The sequence below is a fragment of the Cinclus cinclus genome, chromosome 23 (assembly GCF_963662255.1).
Source record: "Cinclus cinclus chromosome 23, bCinCin1.1, whole genome shotgun sequence".
Lineage (NCBI taxonomy): Eukaryota > Metazoa > Chordata > Aves > Passeriformes > Cinclidae > Cinclus > Cinclus cinclus.
Window position 1 is genome coordinate 6,671,814 of NC_085068.1, and position 21,610 is coordinate 6,693,423.

The 21,610-nt window shown below is 42.2% G+C and overlaps 1 protein-coding gene across 1 annotated transcript in view; it reads left to right on the top strand.

Moving 5' to 3' along the window:
• Positions 1-21,610, top strand: part of CFAP74 (cilia and flagella associated protein 74) — a 35,797-nt gene that overhangs the window by 7,876 nt on the left and 6,311 nt on the right. Inside the window, exons 11-29 of the mRNA XM_062507673.1 lie at positions 426-633; positions 1,091-1,273; positions 1,936-2,106; positions 2,573-2,691; positions 5,490-5,556; positions 5,969-6,058; positions 6,181-6,354; positions 7,098-7,251; positions 8,156-8,268; positions 8,731-8,853; positions 9,850-9,971; positions 12,802-12,930; positions 15,878-15,965; positions 16,315-16,488; positions 17,678-17,811; positions 18,441-18,717; positions 19,180-19,287; positions 19,913-20,079; positions 21,266-21,400. Of these exons, the coding sequence (XP_062363657.1) occupies positions 426-633; positions 1,091-1,273; positions 1,936-2,106; positions 2,573-2,691; positions 5,490-5,556; positions 5,969-6,058; positions 6,181-6,354; positions 7,098-7,251; positions 8,156-8,268; positions 8,731-8,853; positions 9,850-9,971; positions 12,802-12,930; positions 15,878-15,965; positions 16,315-16,488; positions 17,678-17,811; positions 18,441-18,717; positions 19,180-19,287; positions 19,913-20,079; positions 21,266-21,400 (2,736 nt within the window). The remainder of the gene's footprint in view (positions 1-425; positions 634-1,090; positions 1,274-1,935; positions 2,107-2,572; positions 2,692-5,489; positions 5,557-5,968; positions 6,059-6,180; positions 6,355-7,097; positions 7,252-8,155; positions 8,269-8,730; positions 8,854-9,849; positions 9,972-12,801; positions 12,931-15,877; positions 15,966-16,314; positions 16,489-17,677; positions 17,812-18,440; positions 18,718-19,179; positions 19,288-19,912; positions 20,080-21,265; positions 21,401-21,610) is intronic.

Sequence of the window (21,610 nt, forward strand, 5' to 3'; positions counted from 1 at the left end):
GCCTGGAGGGAGTGAATCCCTCTCCCACTCTGTGTGTGACACTTGCACAGTCTGTTCTTGGTGCTCTGAACTCCTGCCTTAGGGGTGCTCAGGGCACCCGAGCTCTGTGGGTGTTCTGTGATCGACTCCTCCAGGAGGGGAGTTCAGTGACCCTCAACTGGAAACTGAAGTAACTGTCCTTCTTCCTCCCCTGAACACTGTGAAAGTCTGTATCAGCTTTCTAAAACACTGTAACTGAGTATATTTATCTGCAAAAATGTATAAACAGCCTCTGAATCACTTGGTGTCTTGGCACAAATTACCACTGAACCCAACATAAAGACTTGCTATTTAGCTAAAAGGCTCCAAGGGAGCTGGATTGTAGTTAATATTATTGGTAAACAACCATACTTGGGTTCATATTTCTTATAACTTTTGGATTACAGAGCTTTTAGAGAACTGCAGAAATCAAGAAAAATGGAGATTGTGTCTCGAATTTTGCAAGAGCAAGCTTCTATTCACAAGCAGACAAAACGTCAGTCCCCTACCAAGGCAATTAAGGCTCGTGGAAAACTTAAGGATCCTTTACTGCAGAGTGGGGAAGCCTGGCAAAGTGAGGAGACCAGCAAACATGCAGATGGACAAATATCACAGGTAATCAAGGGCCTAGGAATTAACTCTCTTTAGTCTGTTGTTTTGGTTTGGTTTGGTTTGGTTTGGTTTGGTTTGGTTTGGTTTGGTTTGGTTTGGTTTGTTTAACATGCAGGTCATTGAATTCTGTTTAAAAATAGCACAGGCTGCAACCCAACATGAGACAGTAGAGAACAAGTGGAGAGTAATTTCCCCATCTCTTAATATCTGTTAGTTTCCTTTTTCTTGAAGGAAATATAGTGACTTCTAATATAAGTTTTTTGTCTGTATTCAGTGTTTTAAGAGGGGATTGGCCCAAGTTGGCTTCTATGGCCTCTGAGCCAAAGGCCAAGAGGCCAAAAAGCCAAAGTCCTGTCATTTTTGTGTTAAAAGATCTCCTCAGAAACTGATAACTGTTGAAAGTAACTGTTCTCTAGTAATAATTATCTGTATCTTGAAAACTTGTGTTCTTTCACCAAAGTCATGGCACTCTCCATCAGTTTGTTCCTTGGCTGGGGAAGGAACTGCTCCCCAAGGAGAGAGTTCTGAGAACAGACCCCAGGATGTGCTCTGGGAAAGTGGTGATGAGGACACAGAGAAGGACAAGACCCTCCTGGTACCAGAATTCCCAGGACTTTGGAGTCAGGAATATGACTTGCACAAGGTAAATGTTGTGATATCTCTTGTTAGAAACAGAAAAGAACCTTGCTTGAAACCAATAATTGTGTATTTTGCAGTTAAAATGCAGACATTATGTTATTACATAGATGCAGAAATTCAGATGTGAGAATATCATCAGTCATTGCTGTTTGACACTGTTCTGGAGGAGTTTGTTGTCTCAAAGAGAAAACAGTACTTCAGGTTTAGTGCAGAAATTTGTGAAGACAAATCACATTATGTTTAGTTGTTTGAGTTTAAAAACTTCAGAATTGATTAAGAAGAAATCCTGTCAGTACATATTCCTAGGCTTTCATGGAGAAGAACTTGACCATGACTGAAGCATTCCAGTGAAGTCAGCTGATTTTTTTCCTCATGTTTAATAAGTTGAGAGGAAAAAAAAAAACAACAAAAACCTTAAAAAGCAGAAAAGCTTATTCTGCCCTGAAAAACATGATGTTGTAGTGCTTGGTGATGATAAACTGCAGAACAGACAGCTGAGAATTCATTCAATTCTTCATGTTGAGATTGGGATTTAGAGTTTTACTGGAGAGAGCTGGCAAAGGCTGGCCATGTGCTAGAAGATTCCTTTTGCAGATTTTTCTACTGGAGCTGCAGATTCTGTGATCACACACAGATCTGGTGGTTTTTCTGCATGTTCCTTTTTAGGTGCCCAAAGCAGAAGATCCCACACTGTTGACTATAAAGGCAATGAGGAAACAAATGGCTGAGAAAAAAATGGAGGAACTCCAAACTGGAATTCTTCACAAGCAACCTGTGCCTGCTCAGGAACGTAAGGGCTGTGCTTTCCACAGCAAACCCAGCTGCATTCATTTCAAGGTCAGTATCCATTCTGCATGGAATTGTAGAGAGGTATCTGCTGGAGGCATATCCCAATATCTTGATCAAAATTCTGTTGCAGCCTTTAATAGGTCTGTAGTGAAATTTGAAACAGCTCTTGCCTTTTCCTCAAACAATCTCTTAGTTAAGTGATAGATTATATAATCTAGTTAGTTTTACTATCTAAATTATAAAATGCTTCCTTTTCTTAGAGGAGTTTAAATACTGTCTGAAGGTGAGCAGATGATGAAACCTCCTGTTGGACTGTGTTGTATGTTTTTGAAGCATGACTGGTATTTGTATATTGTTTGTAAATACATTATTACTGTAAAATAATGTCCTTAAAGTAGTGGTGACTCCCATGCAGATAGATTTCAGCTAGTTAACAAAACTGTTAGGAACTCACTTAGACCATGAATATGATATCATGTCTCTGACATTCACCTGGTGTCTTTGGCATTCCAAGGATTTTGATGTTGGTCAAATCTACAAAAAGAAGATAGTTTTGACAAATGCATCCTACAGTGTTAATTACTGCAGGCTGGTGGGAATCAGTGAATGTCTCAAGGACTTCATCAGTGTTCAGTAAGTAAATTAATTGCAGACTTGTTTTACCTTTTTGCCACAACAAGAGCTGGAACCCAAATCTGCAGCAACTGAAATTTCTGCTTGTCATGGGTTAACCCTGCAGGCAGAGAAACTCCACAGAGCAGCTCCTCACTCCCTCCTCAGTGGGATGGAGGAGAGAACTGGGTGGTGGGGGGAAGGTCAAACTTGTGGCTTGAGATAAACACAGTTTAATTGGACACAAAAGGAAGGGGAAAAAATGGTGAAATGAAGGAAATCAATCTCAGAGCAAAGACCACTTAAATTGCAATGCTGTGGTCTTTCCCATCAATCTATTCCTATAATCCTGCTGCCAGGTTATGTAATGAAGCACTGTGTCTAGTTGGGAGATTGTAAATTAATCTCAGATCAACTATATTAATAATTTTATCTCACTGTTTATAAAGAAACAAAAGGAGGTATCCACAAAAGATTTCATTTTAAGAATTCAGACACCAGCTCTCTCTGGAGCTGGACTAAGCCTTTAAATATATATAAGGGAAGTTGTGAAAAGTAGCATTTCTCTAAAAAATGAAGCTATAAAAGGAATTTATTTACCTGGAATTGTGCAAATCAAACAAAAAAATTTCTGTAGTCTAGCCTAAAACTGAAAAAATGCTTAAGTTCCTGCGTGTAAGTGCAGCTTATGGACAAATAGGAGATATGGAGGTGAATTCCTTTGGCTTACAGAGAAAGTTCAGGTTTCAACACTTATGCTGACCTGGAAAAGCCACCTGTGGGACAGTTTAATGACACCCCAGTGAATAAACAAGTTGTTTTACCACTGTGAGTGGTTTCATACTCCAGAGCTCCTTTCTCAGCTCACTGCCCACTGTCCTTGTGGAGATAAACCACACATGGAATTTCTGGATCATCTGATAAGGACAGGATGTCCAAGGTGAAGCCATTCCTTGCCCACTTTGTCCCCACAAAAGTCCCCAGGAATGTGAACAGAGAGCTCTTGACTGAACAACATCCCTGGAGAGCTGTAAAGTCTGGATCCAGCTGCTGTGGGTGGATTGGGAAAGGTGTGGAGCCCTTCATTCCCAGCTCGATGGAGGTGGATAGCTGAGCAAGACACAGCAGAGCCCTTCAGCTCCTAAACCTGCTCTGGTGCTTGACTCCGTTTCTATCTCATGGTTGGTTCAAAATCACATATGTGGATTTAATTTTGACCCACTTACACGTGTTTCATTTTTGTGACAAAGCCTGAAGTTACTAATCTGACAAAATGAGCATTTCCCGCTCTCAAAGACTGTCTTTTTTCCCCTCATTTAGTATGTTAGACAACTGTGTGTGGTAAATCAGCACCTCTGGTTTGTGGCCAAAAACTAAACAATGTTTTTTGAAAGGCCTAAGTCTTTCCTTGCTGTAATTGCCTGTCAAAAGTACTTTCCCAATACAAATGAAACATCAAGAGTTGTGAATGATTTTTCAATATCTGATAAATTAATTAACTTTTTAAATTAAATTGGTTACCCATATATTTGCCAGCTGGGTATCTAGCAAAAATAATCTAAAATTTTGTTCTCCATGGCCATAATTTGACCAGCAGAACAAAGACCTGTGGACGCTGATCCTACACTGTCTAAAGCTTCTCTCAGGTAGAACCAGACATAAATTGTTTGTTACAAAATAGTTTTGCCAAGTATTTTGAAAATACCCAGACATCTACACTGTCATGGTGTCAATGCCCTTGAAATCAGTGCACGGGTATTTACAGACAGAACACTTGAGAGCTGTTATCAGTGACTGTTATCAGTGACAGGCACTGTATTTGCTGATAAAAAGTTTTATTCTAGTGGTTAAAATGAGCATTATTACATCCCATGCAATGGAGCCTCTCTCCAGCAGAGTGGTTCTATGTGGGTTTGTGTGTTTGGTAGTTTGTGCTCTAAATCAGAATAATTTTATCAAGGTAACATTGGAAATGAAGAGCCATTCCTTAAAGTTGTTCTATGGAGAAACTGCCAGGGATCTGTTCAGGAGTTCGGGATGCAGGTGCTTATTCCCTGCCCACATTTTAAACTCCTGAGTTCTGAAGCGTTTCCCTTTCTGAAAATGTTTCATTTTGCTTTGGTTTGAGTTTGTTTTGATAAAGCTGTGAAGGGTGAGTGTGTTCCATGTCTCACTTGGCTTAGGGGCTCCCATGGCTGACAACACTTCCTTATCTCCTCTGGCTCCTCTGCCAGGCAGAGCAGGGCTCTAGGAGTGTCTCAATAATTTCATTTGCAGTGCAGCTCTGAGATGTCTTGTCTTCTGATGGGCATTTTCCCTGCCTCACACAGACCATGAAATGAGTGGCAGATTCTATTCAAGATAATTTTGATACAGCTGGCAACACACAGCACATTCTCTAATCATTTGCAGCTCCCTCCTTAGGTTTCTCCTCTTCGTTTTGTGTTTGGACAGGGGAGATGTTACAGAGCGACATTAAAATGGATAATGGGAGAAGTGCTTTCTAATTGTCTGACAGGGCAGTTCCACCTGTTCTTGCTGATTTTGAGCCTCAGCTTCACCTCTTTGGCTACAGTCCCTGTCTTGACTTTTAAAAGCACTTCGAGTCTTTCTGAATAAAACCTTAATAAAGAATGAGCCTTTGTTGTTTTCCAGTTGCAGCAGGGTTTTGTAGCCTTTCATTAATCTGTCACTCATTCTGACTTTTCTGATAATTAGTCCAAGTGAAGGGAGAAAATATCTGCCATTGTTACCAGAGCAGGAGCTGGGTGTTCCATACACAGCTTTAATTTGGAGTTTAATGTTCATTATCTCCATAGTTTTGACCCACCTGGAAAAATGTCTTCTGGGATGTCCTGTGAATTCCTGGTAACATTTAAGCCAATGGTAAGTGCACAGTGAGAAGAATCCTAGTATAAGCCACTAGTCTGATTAAAACCATCATTAATTAAATTTCTCTACTGTTAACAAGGAAAAAAACCTACATTTTTAGAAGAGCTACTGTTGTACACGGACAGCTGCGTGCATGTTCAAGCTCTGATAAATTGTTGTAAGGCAAATTCTGAGGGCATGTTTGGAAAAATGACTCCAAATGAGAGCAAGCTCCCAGATATTTTTAATCTTGCCCAGCTAAAGTTAACCAGGCTGTCACAAAGACTATTTTAAAGTGCAAACATAGAATCAGTAAAGATATATTTTAATATGGTGCTCAAAGAATGAGTGAAAATATTTTTCATCAGACTGCATAGGCTAAGTCTTCTGAAATTACTTAGGGGTTTTTTTCTGTTTTGTTTTCTAGATAAATAAAGGGCTGGAAGGAGCAGTCATGTTTATGGCCCAGACAGGTTCTTTTTCTGTTCCACTGAAATGTACAGTCAAGACCTGCATTGTAAGGGACTTCTTTTAAGCATGTGGATAATATAATTATTATTATTATAAAAAGCGGATGCTCATTTAATTGACATTAGTGCTATGTAGGCCAGTGGTAATTAATGGTTTATCTTCTCACAGCTGGCTCTGGATAAAGAGCTCATTGACTTTGGCAGCCTTGTGGTGGGAGAGACAATTTCACGGACCATCAGCCTGACAAACAGCGGAGCTTTGGGAACCAGATTCAAAGTTCAGACGTCAGCAGGTGCCACAAGTACCCTCAGAGCAACAGTAAAAACTGCTCCTGCAATAGTGGTGGGTTCAAAAGCACTTCCCTAAAGGAACAGAAATGTTTGCTTTGGGAAGTGTGATGGAGTTGTACAGAGTCAAAAAACAGCTCAGGTCAGAAAGCACTTGGAAAGATCATCAACCTTCAGTACATTTGGGTTGGTATAAATATAATCTGTTAGACCCAAATATTGAAAGATAAAAGCAATTACTTTGTGAAGAGCGGGGAAACCAACGATGCTGATTTTTAAAGTATTTTAGTAATTTATGTCATGATTCCTGTTTTCTCCACATTCATGACAATTAGGAGAAAATACTTCAGTTAAAAGAGGAGATTCTGACAGAGTCATTAAAAATCTCAACTTGTGGAAGGCAGAAACATGTGAAGTGGTGCAAAACTAGCAATCAAGTGAAGGGTGTGATAAAGAGAGGGCTGGTTTCACCAGACGTAGTTTTGACAAAGAACTGGGTTTCCACTAGAAAAATGTTGGTTCTGTTAATTGTAAAGTAACTGGTACTACACTGCATTGCTCCTGTTACATTATTTACCTGTTAAGGGCAGACAGCAAAAATTCAATCTGCTCATTGATAAAGGTTTTGTAGAATGTGCAGTTCTTGTGAAGTACAACACGCTTCTCCATTTATGACGTAGAACTGTTATAAGAAAACACAAGTCTGATATGCATCAATCTTCTGCTGGATAGAACTGGAGCTTGTACAAGGCAGAGGAACAGCCATGGGAGAAAATCCTTCTCTGTGTTTCCTAATAGGTCACTGAACATTCCAGTGCCTGTGACCCTGAAGGGGAAGGCAGCATGAGTCCTGTGGCAGCTGGGAATCCAAACGAGGAGCAGATTTGTGCTGAGCCCAGTGAGGGGAGGACCCCCTCTGCAGCCCAGGAGCACGAGAGCCACAGTTCCATGGGTGAGATGATGCTTTGGAACGCGGCCCTGCACCTCCCCGGGCCAAACTTTATCCAGCTCTAGTCCCCTGTAAAGAACTGAGCAATTCAGTTTGCAAAGTTACTCAGTAAATTAAGTAGCTCATCATTCCAGGAGTAATGTTATATTTCTTTGTATGCTGCCTCACAGAAAAAGACTAAAAATAATGTCTTGACACCATTATATCAAAAGCAGCAGAGAACTTCACTGCTCATTAGTGATCAACAATTCAGTCTCGGAAGAACACAGAACCCAACCAGCTTCAGAAATTGCAAAATTGTTAACATCATCCTTGTCTCAGCAACTGAATCCCCACTTCTCAGAATAGAAATCCACATGACAGGTTTATTTTTATAGTCTGTAATTCTAGGAACAAGGAAGCAGAAAGATGAACCTCCTCAGACATTTTCCATCTCATTCCTAATGTTTACTATGTGCTTAATAAAATCCAGTCTTGTAGAAGAAAGGCTTTCTTAATTTGTTTCTTATCTATGTTCTTTAACATTTCTTCCCTATATTGATCATTACAATTTCAGGAAGCTGAAAGTTCCATGGGAAGGTTGTGGGTGGTTTTTGCAGGTTCTCCTGGCTGCATTCCTTTATCCCACTGAAACAGCTCTTGAAGGCCATCCCCACTTCCAGCTGAGTCTGTATTTTTGAACCATTCATGCTGTCACTCAGCAGTGCCTCAGGTAGAATTCCAAACTAGATTAAAGCTGGATGGCCAAATAAATATTTCCTTCCAGATGTTCCAATTTTCCCATCACTGCTGTACATGCCTGGATTTGCAATATTGACTCAAATTAATGTACTTGTTCTTTGTTGGACAGTTTTTTGATGGACACATCCAGCATTTTGTTTTCTTTTGTGTTTGTTTCTTTCTCCAGAACAACTTGGTCAAGGAGAATTAAATATCAGATCAGATATGGACACTGACAATGCAAATAATTTATTGGAACTTTCTCCTGAAGAAATACCAGTTGAAATTATGCTTGGAAAGGTAATGAATGTCCTGAGATCCAGACTAGATTTCACTAGGCTGAGCCTACATCAAATAAATTGCTCTGGTGAGAAATGTTCAAGTAGATGGTCATTCCAAGCCCACAGGACATCACTGTATCACAGTTAATTCTTAAAATGTAATCACAGCACACTTTTCCCCTTTCTTTTGATCTATAGAGACAAAAGGTTCTGTGTACATTCACATTTCCAACAATTTACTCTTTTTTTCTGCCATGTGGTTCTGTGGTTAAACAAAGTCTGGTGACAACACACAAGGAGGGGCAGGAAGAATGTCTGGGAAATGTCAATTTGAGCCATATAAATGTTCTGATTCTGATTTTTCTTGTGCATAGTGAGTTGAATTTAATTACAAACCAAGTGTAGTAGAGTGTGTGTATAACGAGTATGTACAGCCTCTTTATTTCAATGCAATTTCTAGAGTTTTGCTGTTGTTGCTTAGGTGACTGAGGGTGAGATTGGACCCTTCAGTTCAGTGAAAATCCCAGTCCTGTTTGTCCCAGCTGTCCCTGGGGATGTGAGGGCAGAGTTTGTGATCATGTTTGACAACCCAGACTGCAAACCAGTGAGTGACCTGCTTCAAAACATGTGTAAAATAGTTTAAAATCTTCTCATTTGTGCTTTTCTCAAGAATTATGTATTAGGTAGTTTTATGGGAGGTAGCTTTGGAAGTTGTATCTCTTATTTCTGATGTAGGATGTTTATTAAACCTGCTAATTCTCTTAATTTCTATCCAAATAATCCTGATATTCCCATTTTATCAGATCTTATATTGGAAAACATCTCATGTCCTGGAAACAAATGTGGAAGTATTCTCCCTTATTGCCAACCCACATCATTTATTTTCTTTCCAATCTATCGAAATTGGAATTATTTAGGAGACAGTAGTGAAGCTGATGTGTGAAAGCTGGAAGAGATGGCAACTTTAGTTACCACTTCAGCATATTGTGATTCTAAATTTTATTTGAAGCCAAATTCTGCTTGGAACAGTTCACAGGAGCTTGCCAAAAAATGAAGACAAACTTCCCAGAAGCTCAGCAGCTGGTCTTGGCTGTCCCTGGGGCTGCAGAAGGAGCTGCAGACACCTGCTGAGGCTCCTGTGGGCACCTTCTCCTGCAGGATCAGCTTTGCAGGGCTGAGCTCTCTGGGCCCTGGTGCCGGACCCGGGTCACTGCAGGGAGCACAGCCTGTGCTGCCTTCCCTGCATTTCTGTGCTGCCTGAATGAGCTGCAGCCCCAGGGGAGCCTGGACTGGGGCCCATTCACTTCAGCTAAAAGCACTTTAAATACTTCTTTTCAATATCATGGGCAGATGCTCTTCTTTCATGTTCCCTGTCAAAGGATCCAACTCGAAGTATAATTGCGTTTTTCTGCTGGGGCACTGTAACATTTTGGGTTTACTTTGCAAATTATTTTCCAAGGTCTGCCTCATTAAAGAACCTGTTTCACTATGAGTAATAAAATATTTTTACTCAACTGAGTTTATAGCAGAAATTCTACCTGTAAGTCAGTAAGAATCTGAGACTGACAGAACTAATCCCCTGCCATTGCTGCCCTGCCAGCTGAGCTTCAGTGCCATTGGAATTTCTGTGGATGTGCCCATCTGGGTGCCCCAGCCCAGTGTGGACCTCAGGATCTGCCTGTACGAGCGGCTGTACCAGGACAGCATCGAGGTGCGCAGCAGGTGAGCTGTCCTGAGGGTGCCTCTGCCCTTGGCACTGCAGGTGAGCTGTCCTGGGGGTGCCTCTGCCCTTGGCACTGCAGGTGAGCTGTCCTGAGGGTGCTGGCGCTGCAGGTGATCTGTCCTGGGGGTGCCTCTGCCCTTGGTGCTGCAGGTGAGCTGTCCTGGGGGTGCCTCTGCCCTTGGCACTGCAGGTGAGCTGTCCTGGGGGTGCCTCTGCCCTTGGCGCTGCAGGTGCGCTGTCCTGGGGGTGCTGGCACTGCAGGTGAGCTGTCCTGGGGGTGCTGGCACTGCAGGTGAGCTCTTCTGGGGCTGCCTCTGGCCCTGGCACTGCAGGGGCACACCCTGAAAACCCTCTGAGCTTTGGAAAACTTGGGCATCCTGCTGACCCAGACTCCCAAGACCAGCCTGAGCTCTGAGGTACCCACACACCTCCCCACTCCTGCCAGATTCCCTGTGCTGTTCCTGTTCTTTGGGAGAGCTATGAAGCCCCTAGGGAATAGCAATCCCACAGTTTCCTCATGTGGAATTTGTACACTAAACATTTAGAGAGATGAATGTGTCTAAAATTAAGTGCACATTGGGTTGATTCAGCCAGGAAATTTTATGTAAGAATACTTTGTTGTTTCTCAGCTATTTTGCATTCAGTTGAAGTCCTGAGGGGACATAGGACATGGCAGCTGGTTTCATGAGTCTCTCCACACCTGGGATTAGATACTCCATAAATCACGACAGTCCTTTTGCATTCATTCTAAGATGGGAAAGGTGCATCTTTTCCTGACCCATGGAAGCATTACAATCTCCACTGAGAGGACAGATCCCTTTGATTACACAGGGAGTGACCAGACAGTGATTGACAGGGGGGAAATATCTGGGTGTTTCAGAGTTCAAATCAGTGACGTCTGAGGACTGGTTCTGTTTGCACTGTGATATAAAGGGAATATTCCAGCTCCTTGGCTTCTGGAGATTTCCTGCTATTAAAAGTAGTTATGGGAACATTTAATTGTCTTCAGGTGCTGGGTGTCTTCCCTCCACCTAATGCAGTCACTATGGAATTCTTATTTTAACAATTTGCATTTCTTAGAGTCTATTTCAATAGGATTGGGGTGGGTTTGTGGGAGGATGGGGGAGAGATTGGTTCTGTGGAAGGCATCCATTCTAAACCTCTTACCAGAATTACAGACTGCAGAGATTCTTCACAGTTGGAAAGAAATGAGTAAAGCTGTTATCTCAGAAATTCAGCTTACAGATATGACAAGCACAAGTTGTTATGTAAGTGATTTTACTTGGTCTAGATAACCCAGGGATAAAACTTATAACTGTAGAAGCAGAATAACTCTCCTAATGAAACTTAAGGGTTCAAGGGGATCCCAAAGATAGAAGCTGTCAAATTGCTCAGGGCAAAACTTTTTAAATGAGGGGAAAATCTGCTTATCCTTTGCCAAGTTCCACCAAATTAAGAGCACTTAATATGTAGTATCCTGTCCTTAGCACCTTCGTAAATCAAGTCTTTGATTTATCACTAATTTCCTTAATTAGGAAAAATTGCCTGTTATACAGTCAGGTGGGCTGAAATTCAGTGTATTTCATGTGCAGGAATGCCATGTGTCAACTTCTTATCCTGAAAAAGTGGATTGATTTCATCATTCTGTTGTGGCCTGAGCAGTTTCTCCTTCCAGGATCTTCTGACACTTCCCTTGGTGTGTCAGGAGGAGGATTCCTCCTGGAGCCTCCCTGGCTGTGACTTGTAGGGTGTAGCACAAGGGGAAGATAAAGTTTCCATGTGACTCAGATACCTCTGGAACTGGAATGTCCCAGCAAGCTCTGATGAATTGTAAAATATTGATAATACTGGCTTTGTTCTGGGTTTTAGTTGTTGTGTTTTGTTTTGTTTATTTTTTTCTATTCATGAAGATCCTGGTAATCAGGCAGCATAAATAAGCAGCATAAAGGCTGAAAGTGTCTTATCAGAACCATGTTCAATATAAATCATTTTGAAAAGTAATTTCTTTGGCAGGTTATAATCTGCACTGATTTAATGAAGTAGTATATAATTCTCTTAGATTGTCAACAGTCAGAAATCATTGCAGGCTCCCAGCCCCACTTGCTGTAGCTGTTGATTTAGAGGAGACCATCTGGCCTGACAGCTTGGAAACCAGTCCAGGGGAAGGAGAATGACAAGCTGAAATATTTGTAAATTGCTCGGCAATTTTGCTCTTAGGCATAAAATTCCAAAGCAGGGGATGATCCGTGGCTATTGCTGTGCTATGATAGGGCCAGAATTCAGTAGACAGGCAGAGGATTCCTGGCTTCCAGTGTACCATTCCCAGGGCAAATTGATCCCAAGGTTTAGCAGAGGAGCTGGCAAGAGCAACTCAGCCACGCTGTGACTTCCAGCCCTGCAGAATCTCTGCTGGTGGAGGACAGGTTACATGTGTTTAAAGAAATCACCAGGGATCAGCCATCCAATTGATCCAGATAGAGCCAGTGTATGTTAGGAGCAAATAATGAGCTAATATTTCACAGTAGCTTGGCTTTGACTGCCCCAGACCTGACTTAGCACCGTGGTGAGCTCTGACTGTTCTCTTTGGATCAGTTTGTGCACTGTTTGCTACAGCTGGGTTTGTTACAGGACTTCCAAGTCTTGTTTTCTGTACTTAAAAGAGAACACACAACTGTGTGATCTTGCTGGAGCAGTTTTCCATGCCCATTATTTTCAAAGGGAGCTTGGGATTGTTGTGATTACAACAATAGGGTGGGGGTAGGAGGGCTGTGACTCCAGAGTCACTGAAGTGGCCTCAAAGCTATCAAAGCACGTCTGATGTGTTTGCAGAGCAACAACCACATTGCGTTTGAAGTTTGAGGTGTGCAGAGAATTGAGAAAGCACATGGAGCTGATTCCAAAAACAGGCTACATCCAGGCTCAGTCATCCTTCAGTGCACAGCTCAAGTTCCTGCCCAGGTAACCAACATTAATGCAACTTAATGTGTCAGGATTTCAGACAGTGGCAGTGGGAAAGCTGAGCAGGGTTGTTGTTCCCTCCTGCTGTCCGGGCTGGACCTCACTGTGCTGCTGCAGTGCAGGTCTGGTCTCCCCCTGTCCCCCTGGAAGCTGCCAGATGCTCCAGGAGGAAATGAACTTGGCTGCCAGTGCTGTGAGGCAATGCCCTCCCTGCGGTGCCAGCAGCGCTGTGACAGTCTGAGCCCTCACGTTCCTGGTGCTCTGCTCCTGTTCTGTGGAAAGCTATTCTTGTCCAAGAGGGAGGTTATTGAGGCAGGTGGCTGCTTCATGGATCACTGATTGAATAATTCCTGGACAAGAACTCCTGGGCTTGCTAATTAAGGTGAGAGTGGTTGGGTTTCCTGTCCATATCTCTTCTCCCCAGGTACATTTTTCTCCAAATAATTAAGGTATTGATAATGAATTTCACATGGTGTTTTATGTAACATCTGATGCTAAAAGCTTTATCCCAGCAAGTTTTGCTTCTCCATTTTACAAAACATCTACAAATACAAACACAGCTCAGTGATATGAAACAATTCCAGTTTCTAAAAATTTAAATACCAGAGCTCCCATTGGCCTCTGTTCATTTTATTTACCTCATCCTTGCCATCCTGAAGTATTTAGCAGGACACTTCTTTTCAAAAAATAATGAATGACATATGGAATCAATTTTGGTGTACAGCCAAATTCTTCAGTGTCTTTGGCTTTGACTGCTGCTTCAGACCTGCTGCCTCTTTGATGTGGGTTCTTAGTCCCATGGATGTATGTTTGAATTCCCACAGATGTGCTCAGCACCTCTGGGCTCTGCCCTGATGACAAAATTTTCACCAGGCTGGTATTCAAAGAATTAAAAGTATTTACAGTTCTTGCAGCATCTCAAATCCCATCAGATTACAACAAGAGTAACATGATGACATATTCCAGTTGCTGAAGTTCAGCTGCTGTGAAGCACTGTTACCACTCCGAGGGGATGGAAGCAGAGCTAGGATTTAGAACCTTAATCTTCCTTTAAAAAACAGGGAAGCTTCAGAAAGGAGATTTGATGAGATTAAGGCATTTCTGACACATGAAATAAGTATCTGGCTGGTTGAGGGTACGGATCAGTTTTAAAGAGCTGATGCAGGGGGGAGTGCTGGGAGCTGAGGGGAAGCACTGAGCCAGTGACACATTTCCATGAAGGCCTCTCAGTGAGCTGGCATCAGGAGCTCTATTAATAGAGCAGCTGTGTTAAAAGTGACACCAAGGGGAAAAGAGCCCCCCACCCAGCAGTGCTGAAGGAGCAGGGAGCTGCCTGAGGGCTTGGGAAGTTCTTTTGAGTGTTCTGTGCATGTGGATGTGCTCGGGCAGATGTTCCAAACCCAGCTTCTGGGAGTTTGGAGCCAACATTTCCTGTTTAGTTGAAGGCAAGTTTTCTACTCTGCTGCCTTTCAGAAATCCCAAACACCATGTGCTGTAGTTTCCTGCATTTGGAACTAGTCCTGCAGGTACTGTCAGTCTAAATCTGATTTCTCTTTTGTGCTTCTCTTTAATTGTGCCATTTTCAGAGAATTTTCTAAAGGATTCCAGGACCTTTTCCCCAAGGTACAGCAGCTAATTTAGAGTCCATCCCTGTGTCCATACAGTTACAAGTATTTTCTTCCCCCTCTGGATTATTATGAAATAGATTAATTTCTTCTGCTATTCATATGTCCTGTGACAAAGTGAAAGCTGATGCTCTACTCCTCCCTTGCACTTAACCTCAATTCTATGTGTAAAGAACTTCCCAGCACCTTTGAACATAACCCTTATTGCAAAATAACAGCAAGATTTTGGATCACCATGGTGACTGAGTGGGTGTTATTTTTATTCTTTAACAATACATTAAAGAGTTGCATGCAATTCCATGAGTAGTAGTAGAACATGGGAACTGTGGAGACCCAAGAACAGGAAGCAACTCACTCTGGTTCTCTGAGATATAAATAGAGCAGCAGAGCTAAAAATGCTCCAGGTTTGTATTGTCTTGGCTTGAAGCTGTGGAATGGAGCTCGTGACAGCAAGATGTTTCACCTACAGAAAACCTGCATATTCCTTATAAATTCTTAGGCTGGTTGGTAATCAGGCACTGCTGGGCTCCAGGCTTGTTCACTTTATGTCTCTGCTTTGGGACACAAAGTGGCTCTGCCTCAGGCTGATCATTAACCTCAGTGGCCAGAGGGAGCCACTGCCTTGGCTGGGTTGGTGACATGCTGGGGCTGCAGCAAAGATGTACAAGGTTTATATTCTGATTAGAGAGTAAGCTTTTAATTTTTCAGATTTTTAAATGACTGGATGGCATTTTAAAAAAAAAAAAAAAGGATAAATGGATACTGACCTCTGTGACTGCCCTTAAAATGCTGCGTTTAAATCTTTAAAAACAAAACCAAAATTCAATGTAACTGTCCAAGGTCAATCATTCTGACATCACTGCCTTGCAGCCCATGCCCTCCTGCTCAGAGCATTCCCTGGGAGTGCCAGGCTGAAGGAAATCTGGGCCAAGTCCAGAATATTCTTGACCTGACTGCATCTTCGTTCCCTTGGTAGGAGGTGGGACTTCACAGGTCACTAATTTTTGATTGGCATTTTCTTCCACCATTATTTTTCCATTTTCACTAATATTTGAATTTATCTTAAAAGCATAATTTTAATGATAATTCCCTTCAGTGAAGAACTGGAGTCAATGTTTAACAAGGTGAATCCTCCAATTTGAGGACAATTAAATGAAGATGTGAACAATAAAACATTTGGACCTTAAGCAAAAGGATTCAGTTTGTTTTTCTTTCTGTTTGAAATAATGTATCAGAAGTTCATTATTCCCCTTAGTGAGAATATAGTCAGAATGTTTTAATGGCACTGACTGCACTTTGGATTTATACTTTTGTGTTTTCAGGCAGTCCCTTCCCAAAGATGCAGGGAGCTATTTCAATGCAGAGACAGGAATCCTGGAGGTCCCAGTGACAATCCTGATCGTGGACAAGGTCAGGGATTTTTGTGATGCTGATTATCAGACTGACAGTTTATGTAAATAATGTGGGTGAATGTCCACTTAATGGTACCTAATTTTAGTTTAGTTCTTTACTAACTGGGGCTCTGTGATAATAGTAAAAGGTGCTTGAAGTGCTAATACAGATTTGATCGTTTTTTCTTGTTTATTATTTGCAATACAGGAAGTTTAAATCCTTTCTCCTCAGTGCTGATTTCATGTTACTGTCAAGGAACAGAGTAATTTTTTCTTGCACTTGTCCTTTTGGATGACATTCCATTTAAATTCTGTCCTTACAACCCACAGATGGAGGTTTTTATCCTGTACTCTTGCATTTGTTTCAGGCTAAAAGAGTTAATTTTACTGTCCATGCCATTGTTACTACTTCTGATTTGGAAATCATCCCAGCACAGATCAACTTTGGATACTGCACCATCTATGAAGCTGTGCAGGCAAATGTCATCCTAACAAACAAATCCATCTTACCACAGGAGTTTGGATTTGTGGGACTGCCAGAGGTATGGACTTATCCCACACACACCTCCTCTGCTGTCAAAATAGATTTCAGTGTCATGGGAACGTGTTCAGTGTGAGTGTAAATAAATCATGACTGGTTCTTGCAGCCCCATGGGAATTCTGCTCCCTGTGGAGTTCTGTCCTGGAGTGTGTGAATCTCCCTGGGCAACACCCTCTGCATTTGCCAAGCAGTGCAAACCCCTGGGGGGAGATTTTCCTCACATTTTCCTGTCAGAATTCCTGGGTTTTTACACCAAGAGATCTCCTAAGAAAGCACCTGGGACACTTTTACCACTAAATAAAACAGGCTTGGGGTGTGGCTGTGGCCTCAGGCTGAGGAATGTGCCCACTTTGCACCAAATGCCCAAAGGCTTTGCCTTTAAAGTGCTCCTTGGGAACCATCCTGAGCACTTTCTGAGTGACTGGAAATTGATGTGGAAGCACAAATTTCATCACAGGAGCTTCTGGATTCAGGTGGACTGGGTCTCCTGAATAGTTTTTTGGACAAAGTTTGTTCTTCAAGCTCCATAATAGCAGGGTGATCACAGTGTGAGATGGTTGGGCATGTTGGCATCAGGGCTGGAGGAACCTGGCAGTTAATTTGGCATTGTCCTGTTCTCTGCTGCCTTAGGGATTAAAATCAAGGAGTAGCTAAAGGAAATTGGTAACTTCAGCTTCATGGAAGCTTTACTTCCCAGCATGTGTTTTCTGAGGAGCTTGAAGTGTGATGGGGAGACTTTCTTGAATCATCTTCAACTCAAGAACAAACCACTGCCCAGCTGTGGATGTGGAACTGCTCCTGTCCCTGTGGTGTCTCTGCCTCAGACATGAATCAGCTCTCAAAGACATGGGGCAACTGCTGAGATTTTTACCTTATTTCATTCAGTTTTCTATGAAGAATAAATAGACATTAGAGCAAGGTGATTTCCACAGATGGGAAGAAGCTGGGGAAGGGATTCTCCTGAAATCTGAGTTTGGATTTAATGGATTTTTAGTTACTTTGAGATAAGAAATCTGCCTCCCAGACTCTGGGCACTGACTCAGACAAAAACTTCTCCCTGGAAAGTTTCTCTTTTCCTGACAGTTCCACATTTAATAACATATTTTTTTTAATCTTGCCAGTAATGTATTATTTTAATTTATTAAAAACTGATAATTTAACTAATAATTTCTTATCCTGCCATTTTGAAGTTTGTTGAAGTTCAACCCAACGATGGATTTGGCATTATTCTTCCCCTGGAAAGCCTAACATTGGATATAATCTTTAAAGCCACCAAGGCAAAAGAGTACAGCTTTGAGCTCACCTGCAGGACAGAGATCAACAGGTGTGTTAATAGATGGACAGCAGGGAAACTAAAATCTGGATGTCAGTGGGCTCCCACTGTTAACCCAGTTCAGAAATGGAATCCCTGCCTGCCCTGGGGAGGTGAGGCTGGGATAAGCACCTCAGGCAGGTGGGAATTCTCCAGCTGCAAGAATTGCTCAGTGCCTGTTGGTTTCATTCTTGTTTGATGTTCATTCATTCTTTCATTGGTGTTCATGTCTGTCTTTACTGAGATGACTTTTCCCACCCCTCCTCAAGTTTATCCTTGTCCACACCCAAGTTCCAGTCCCTCAGCCTGCAGTGCTCTGCTGCTTTTTCAGCACAATTACTGAAGGAATTATTTTTTGGAAAAATGCTCTACGCATTAAGCCGATGCTACTGCAATAATGATGGCATAAACTTTGATTTGACTGGATGTATTTCCAGAAGTTCACAGAGGAAGAATTCAAGCAGGGACTCTGGCCAATTGTGCATTAAAAATAGATAGTATTATTGTTCATCTTTAGGCAAAATTCCCATTGCAAGCTTGAAATTCTGCTTAAATAGGGACTACAGGATTAGCTCCCTATTTTCCGGGCTGATTAAGACACTATTTTATGCTGAGACAATTTATCATATGTTTATTTTTAGACAATTCAAGCTGTCATGCAAAGCAGTTGGAGTCCACCCACCTCTTGAATTGTCTCATTCCTTGGTTCAGTTTGCTGCTACAGCCCTCAACTCCGTGTCTTCAGCCACTCTGGATGTGCTCAATTCCCACGTGGATGGGAACCCTCTCACTCACCCTGTCCCACGGATTGGCAGTGGGGACCCTGTCCCGGTTGGCCCCAGTTCCTTTGAATTCCACGTGCCCCAAGACTGTCCTGTGACCATTGCACCTTCTGTGGGAACTGTGCTGCCTGGGCAGGTAAATTCACTTTAAATGTCGAGTGTTCTGCCAAATCTTTGATCATCTGCATCCTTACAAAAGCTGTCACTTGTAAACAAGCTCAAAACATCAATTGTTGTTAGAAGAGCTAGAATATTTTGTATTGTTTGAAAGAATGTTTTAAATCAGACAGGAGAGTTAAGCACCAAATCTGGCTAATGCCTTATGGGAGTGTTCTGTTCCCAGTTTTGTCACCGTGATTTACATGAAGAATGTTGAAATATCAGAAGTATTGGCCATGTAAAAACCCAGCCCACTGTAACATCCTGGACTTCCAAAAAAAGCTGAGAGGGCCATTATCCTGAGGATGCTGAAGAGAAGTGCATAGGATGTGTGACTTGTGTGCTGCTCTGTGTGTGCTCCTGTTGAGTTCTGGAGGTGTCACACGTGTCTGAGGGCTGAGCTGTGCCCTCACTCCTGTGTGTGCTCTCACATTCCCAGAAAAGCTCCATCCGAGTGTCCTTCAGCCCGGCGCTGTCGGATCAGCAAATCAGGGAGGAGGCAGCGAGGAGGCTCAGCACAGCAGCTGTGCCAGAGGCAGGAGCACAAGTAAGGAATGCTAAGAACAGCACATGCTGCTGGTCTCTCACTTCCAGATATTCGTTTCTCTGGATGGTATTTTTATCATAAAATTATTTGCATATTAATGAAGCCCAAGCTTGTGGTCCATGCAAGACCTGCCTATAAAGGATGAGAGTGTGGCTGTGCACCCAGTGTGTGGCCTGTTCACTGAGCAATAATTTAATTTCATGTTCATAATTTCCAAAGTATTCCTAGAGGGTTTTATTGCAAGTGCCATGAAATACTTCTTAAAAAGAAAAGAAAAAGCTTCTACACTTCCTGAAGATTTACAGCATTCATGGACTTTATATGCAACCCTTAGGTCAATTAATTTCTGTGAGAACTGTGGTTGTCTTTGATTATGAGATAAACAGGTAAAATTCCCATGAGACAGAGACTTTTACTCATCTGCTCTTTTTCTAAGAGGGGGTAAAATATGTCCATTTCAACCTAATTTTTAAATTTTACACTGTTGAAAATTTGTCTATAGTACCTACTGTGTCTGTGGGCTGTCACCATCACCCTGCTGTCCCTTGTCCCCTGCTCTGTGTCACCTCCTTGCTCTGTGTCCTTGGGTCAGGGCTGTGTCTTTGCTCAATCCTGTTTTGGTCAGATTTCCAGTGGTCCCCCTCAGTCTCCAGTGGGCAAAAAGAGGAAAGATTCAAAGAGAGAGCAAAAGAAAACAAGTGTTTCCATTACCAGAGGAAGGGCTGGAAGCAGGAAAAGCCTGGATTCTGTAAATAGCCCTAAAGAGCCAAAACCCGAAGAGTTAAAGCCTGAGTAAGTCAACAGAAGCATCTTGTACTACACAGACAACATTCTCTTAGAAGTAGTTTAATAAATCTACTAAAGCTGTAGGTAGACAAGAAAGCAAACTGGAGAGAGAGCAGCTTCAGCTGTGTTGCAGAGGCTGTTTCCAAAATTAGTGCTGCTTGTGAGCCACACAGCTGTACCCTCTCATGTGAGGCAAAGAATCCCTTTATGCATCAGAAGGATTGAAGACTTCAAAGAATCTGTCAGGGAGCAGGAGCTGGGGCTGTGCGGGGGATGGGGCTGAGCCAACACGGGCTTTATGGAAAGGACAACTGCAAAGCTCGACTTGGGGACCAACAGAAACTGCTCAAATAAACCTTTTCTGAACAGATCTACCAGAACCAGCTGATGGCCCTAATCCACGGCAGGGAGTAATTTCTATTTTTAATTTGAGGGCTTACACAGTCCAGCACATTAGTCATGGTCAGCATCAGTGCTGGCAGTGAAATGCTGCTGGGAAATGTGCATTTGAAGCACTCCCTGTGCAATGTGAGCACCTCAGGGAGAGTCAACATCAGCACTGTTGCTACCTGGAGGTTTGGAGTCTCAAAATGTGCAAAATCTGGTACTTGAGGGCCCTTGTACAGCAGGTAGTTCAACTTCTCAGAGCCACACTTCTGCCCAGTCTCAGGAATTTGGAAGTGTTTGGAAGTAAATTCATACTGAAGCACCAGGCATTTGGCTGTACTGGATTTTTTAGTATCTTTTACTAAAATCCCATGTTCGTTGCAATCCATTAATTATAATTTTAAAATACTTTCAGAGATTGTAAAAATCAAATCCCTGTTTTGGAAGTATTTTCTGCATATTGCATTAGAAGAATGTGATCCTGTGGGTTCACATGTCATTGTAATGATGTAGAAGTACTGGAAGACGCTGGAATACTTGATGTATCCAACCAAAGCAAATTGTATTGAGGATTTTGCAATCCTTAGTACTTAGTTCCTCTGGGTTCTCCATTTTTATTCTCTTTTGGCTACAAAAGCCAACCACTTTGTAGGGTGGGTCCATTACTGTCAGTCATTTAGTTTCATTGTTACATTCAAATTTGAATATGTGACTAAGAAAAAATAATCACAAATAACTCAGATATTTATTTGATGCTTTTTGCTCTCTCACTCACTGAGATAATTCTTATTCCTGGATTCTCTAGTTCTGATGCTTATAGAGCAGCCCAGGCTTCCCTGACGAGGAGTTTCAGAGGGAGTTTTAACAGATACATCATCCCATGCTCTGTTGCAAGTGGCCACGCCACTGGAGAGGAGGGCTCTGGGAACTTAACCTGCAGGTGGGTGCAGTTGGAAAACCCAGAGATGTGAGGGGGAAATGGTGGGCTTGCTAATTTATTCATTTGGGGGAGAAATTTGTTTTCTGATCTTAATTATTTCAGGGCTCAGTGGTAGAAACTCATGCTTCCAGCCCACCAGTTGGATAAGAATCAAACACATGAATATCAAAGCAGCTGAAGGAATATTTGTATGAAAACTTTGAGGCAGCT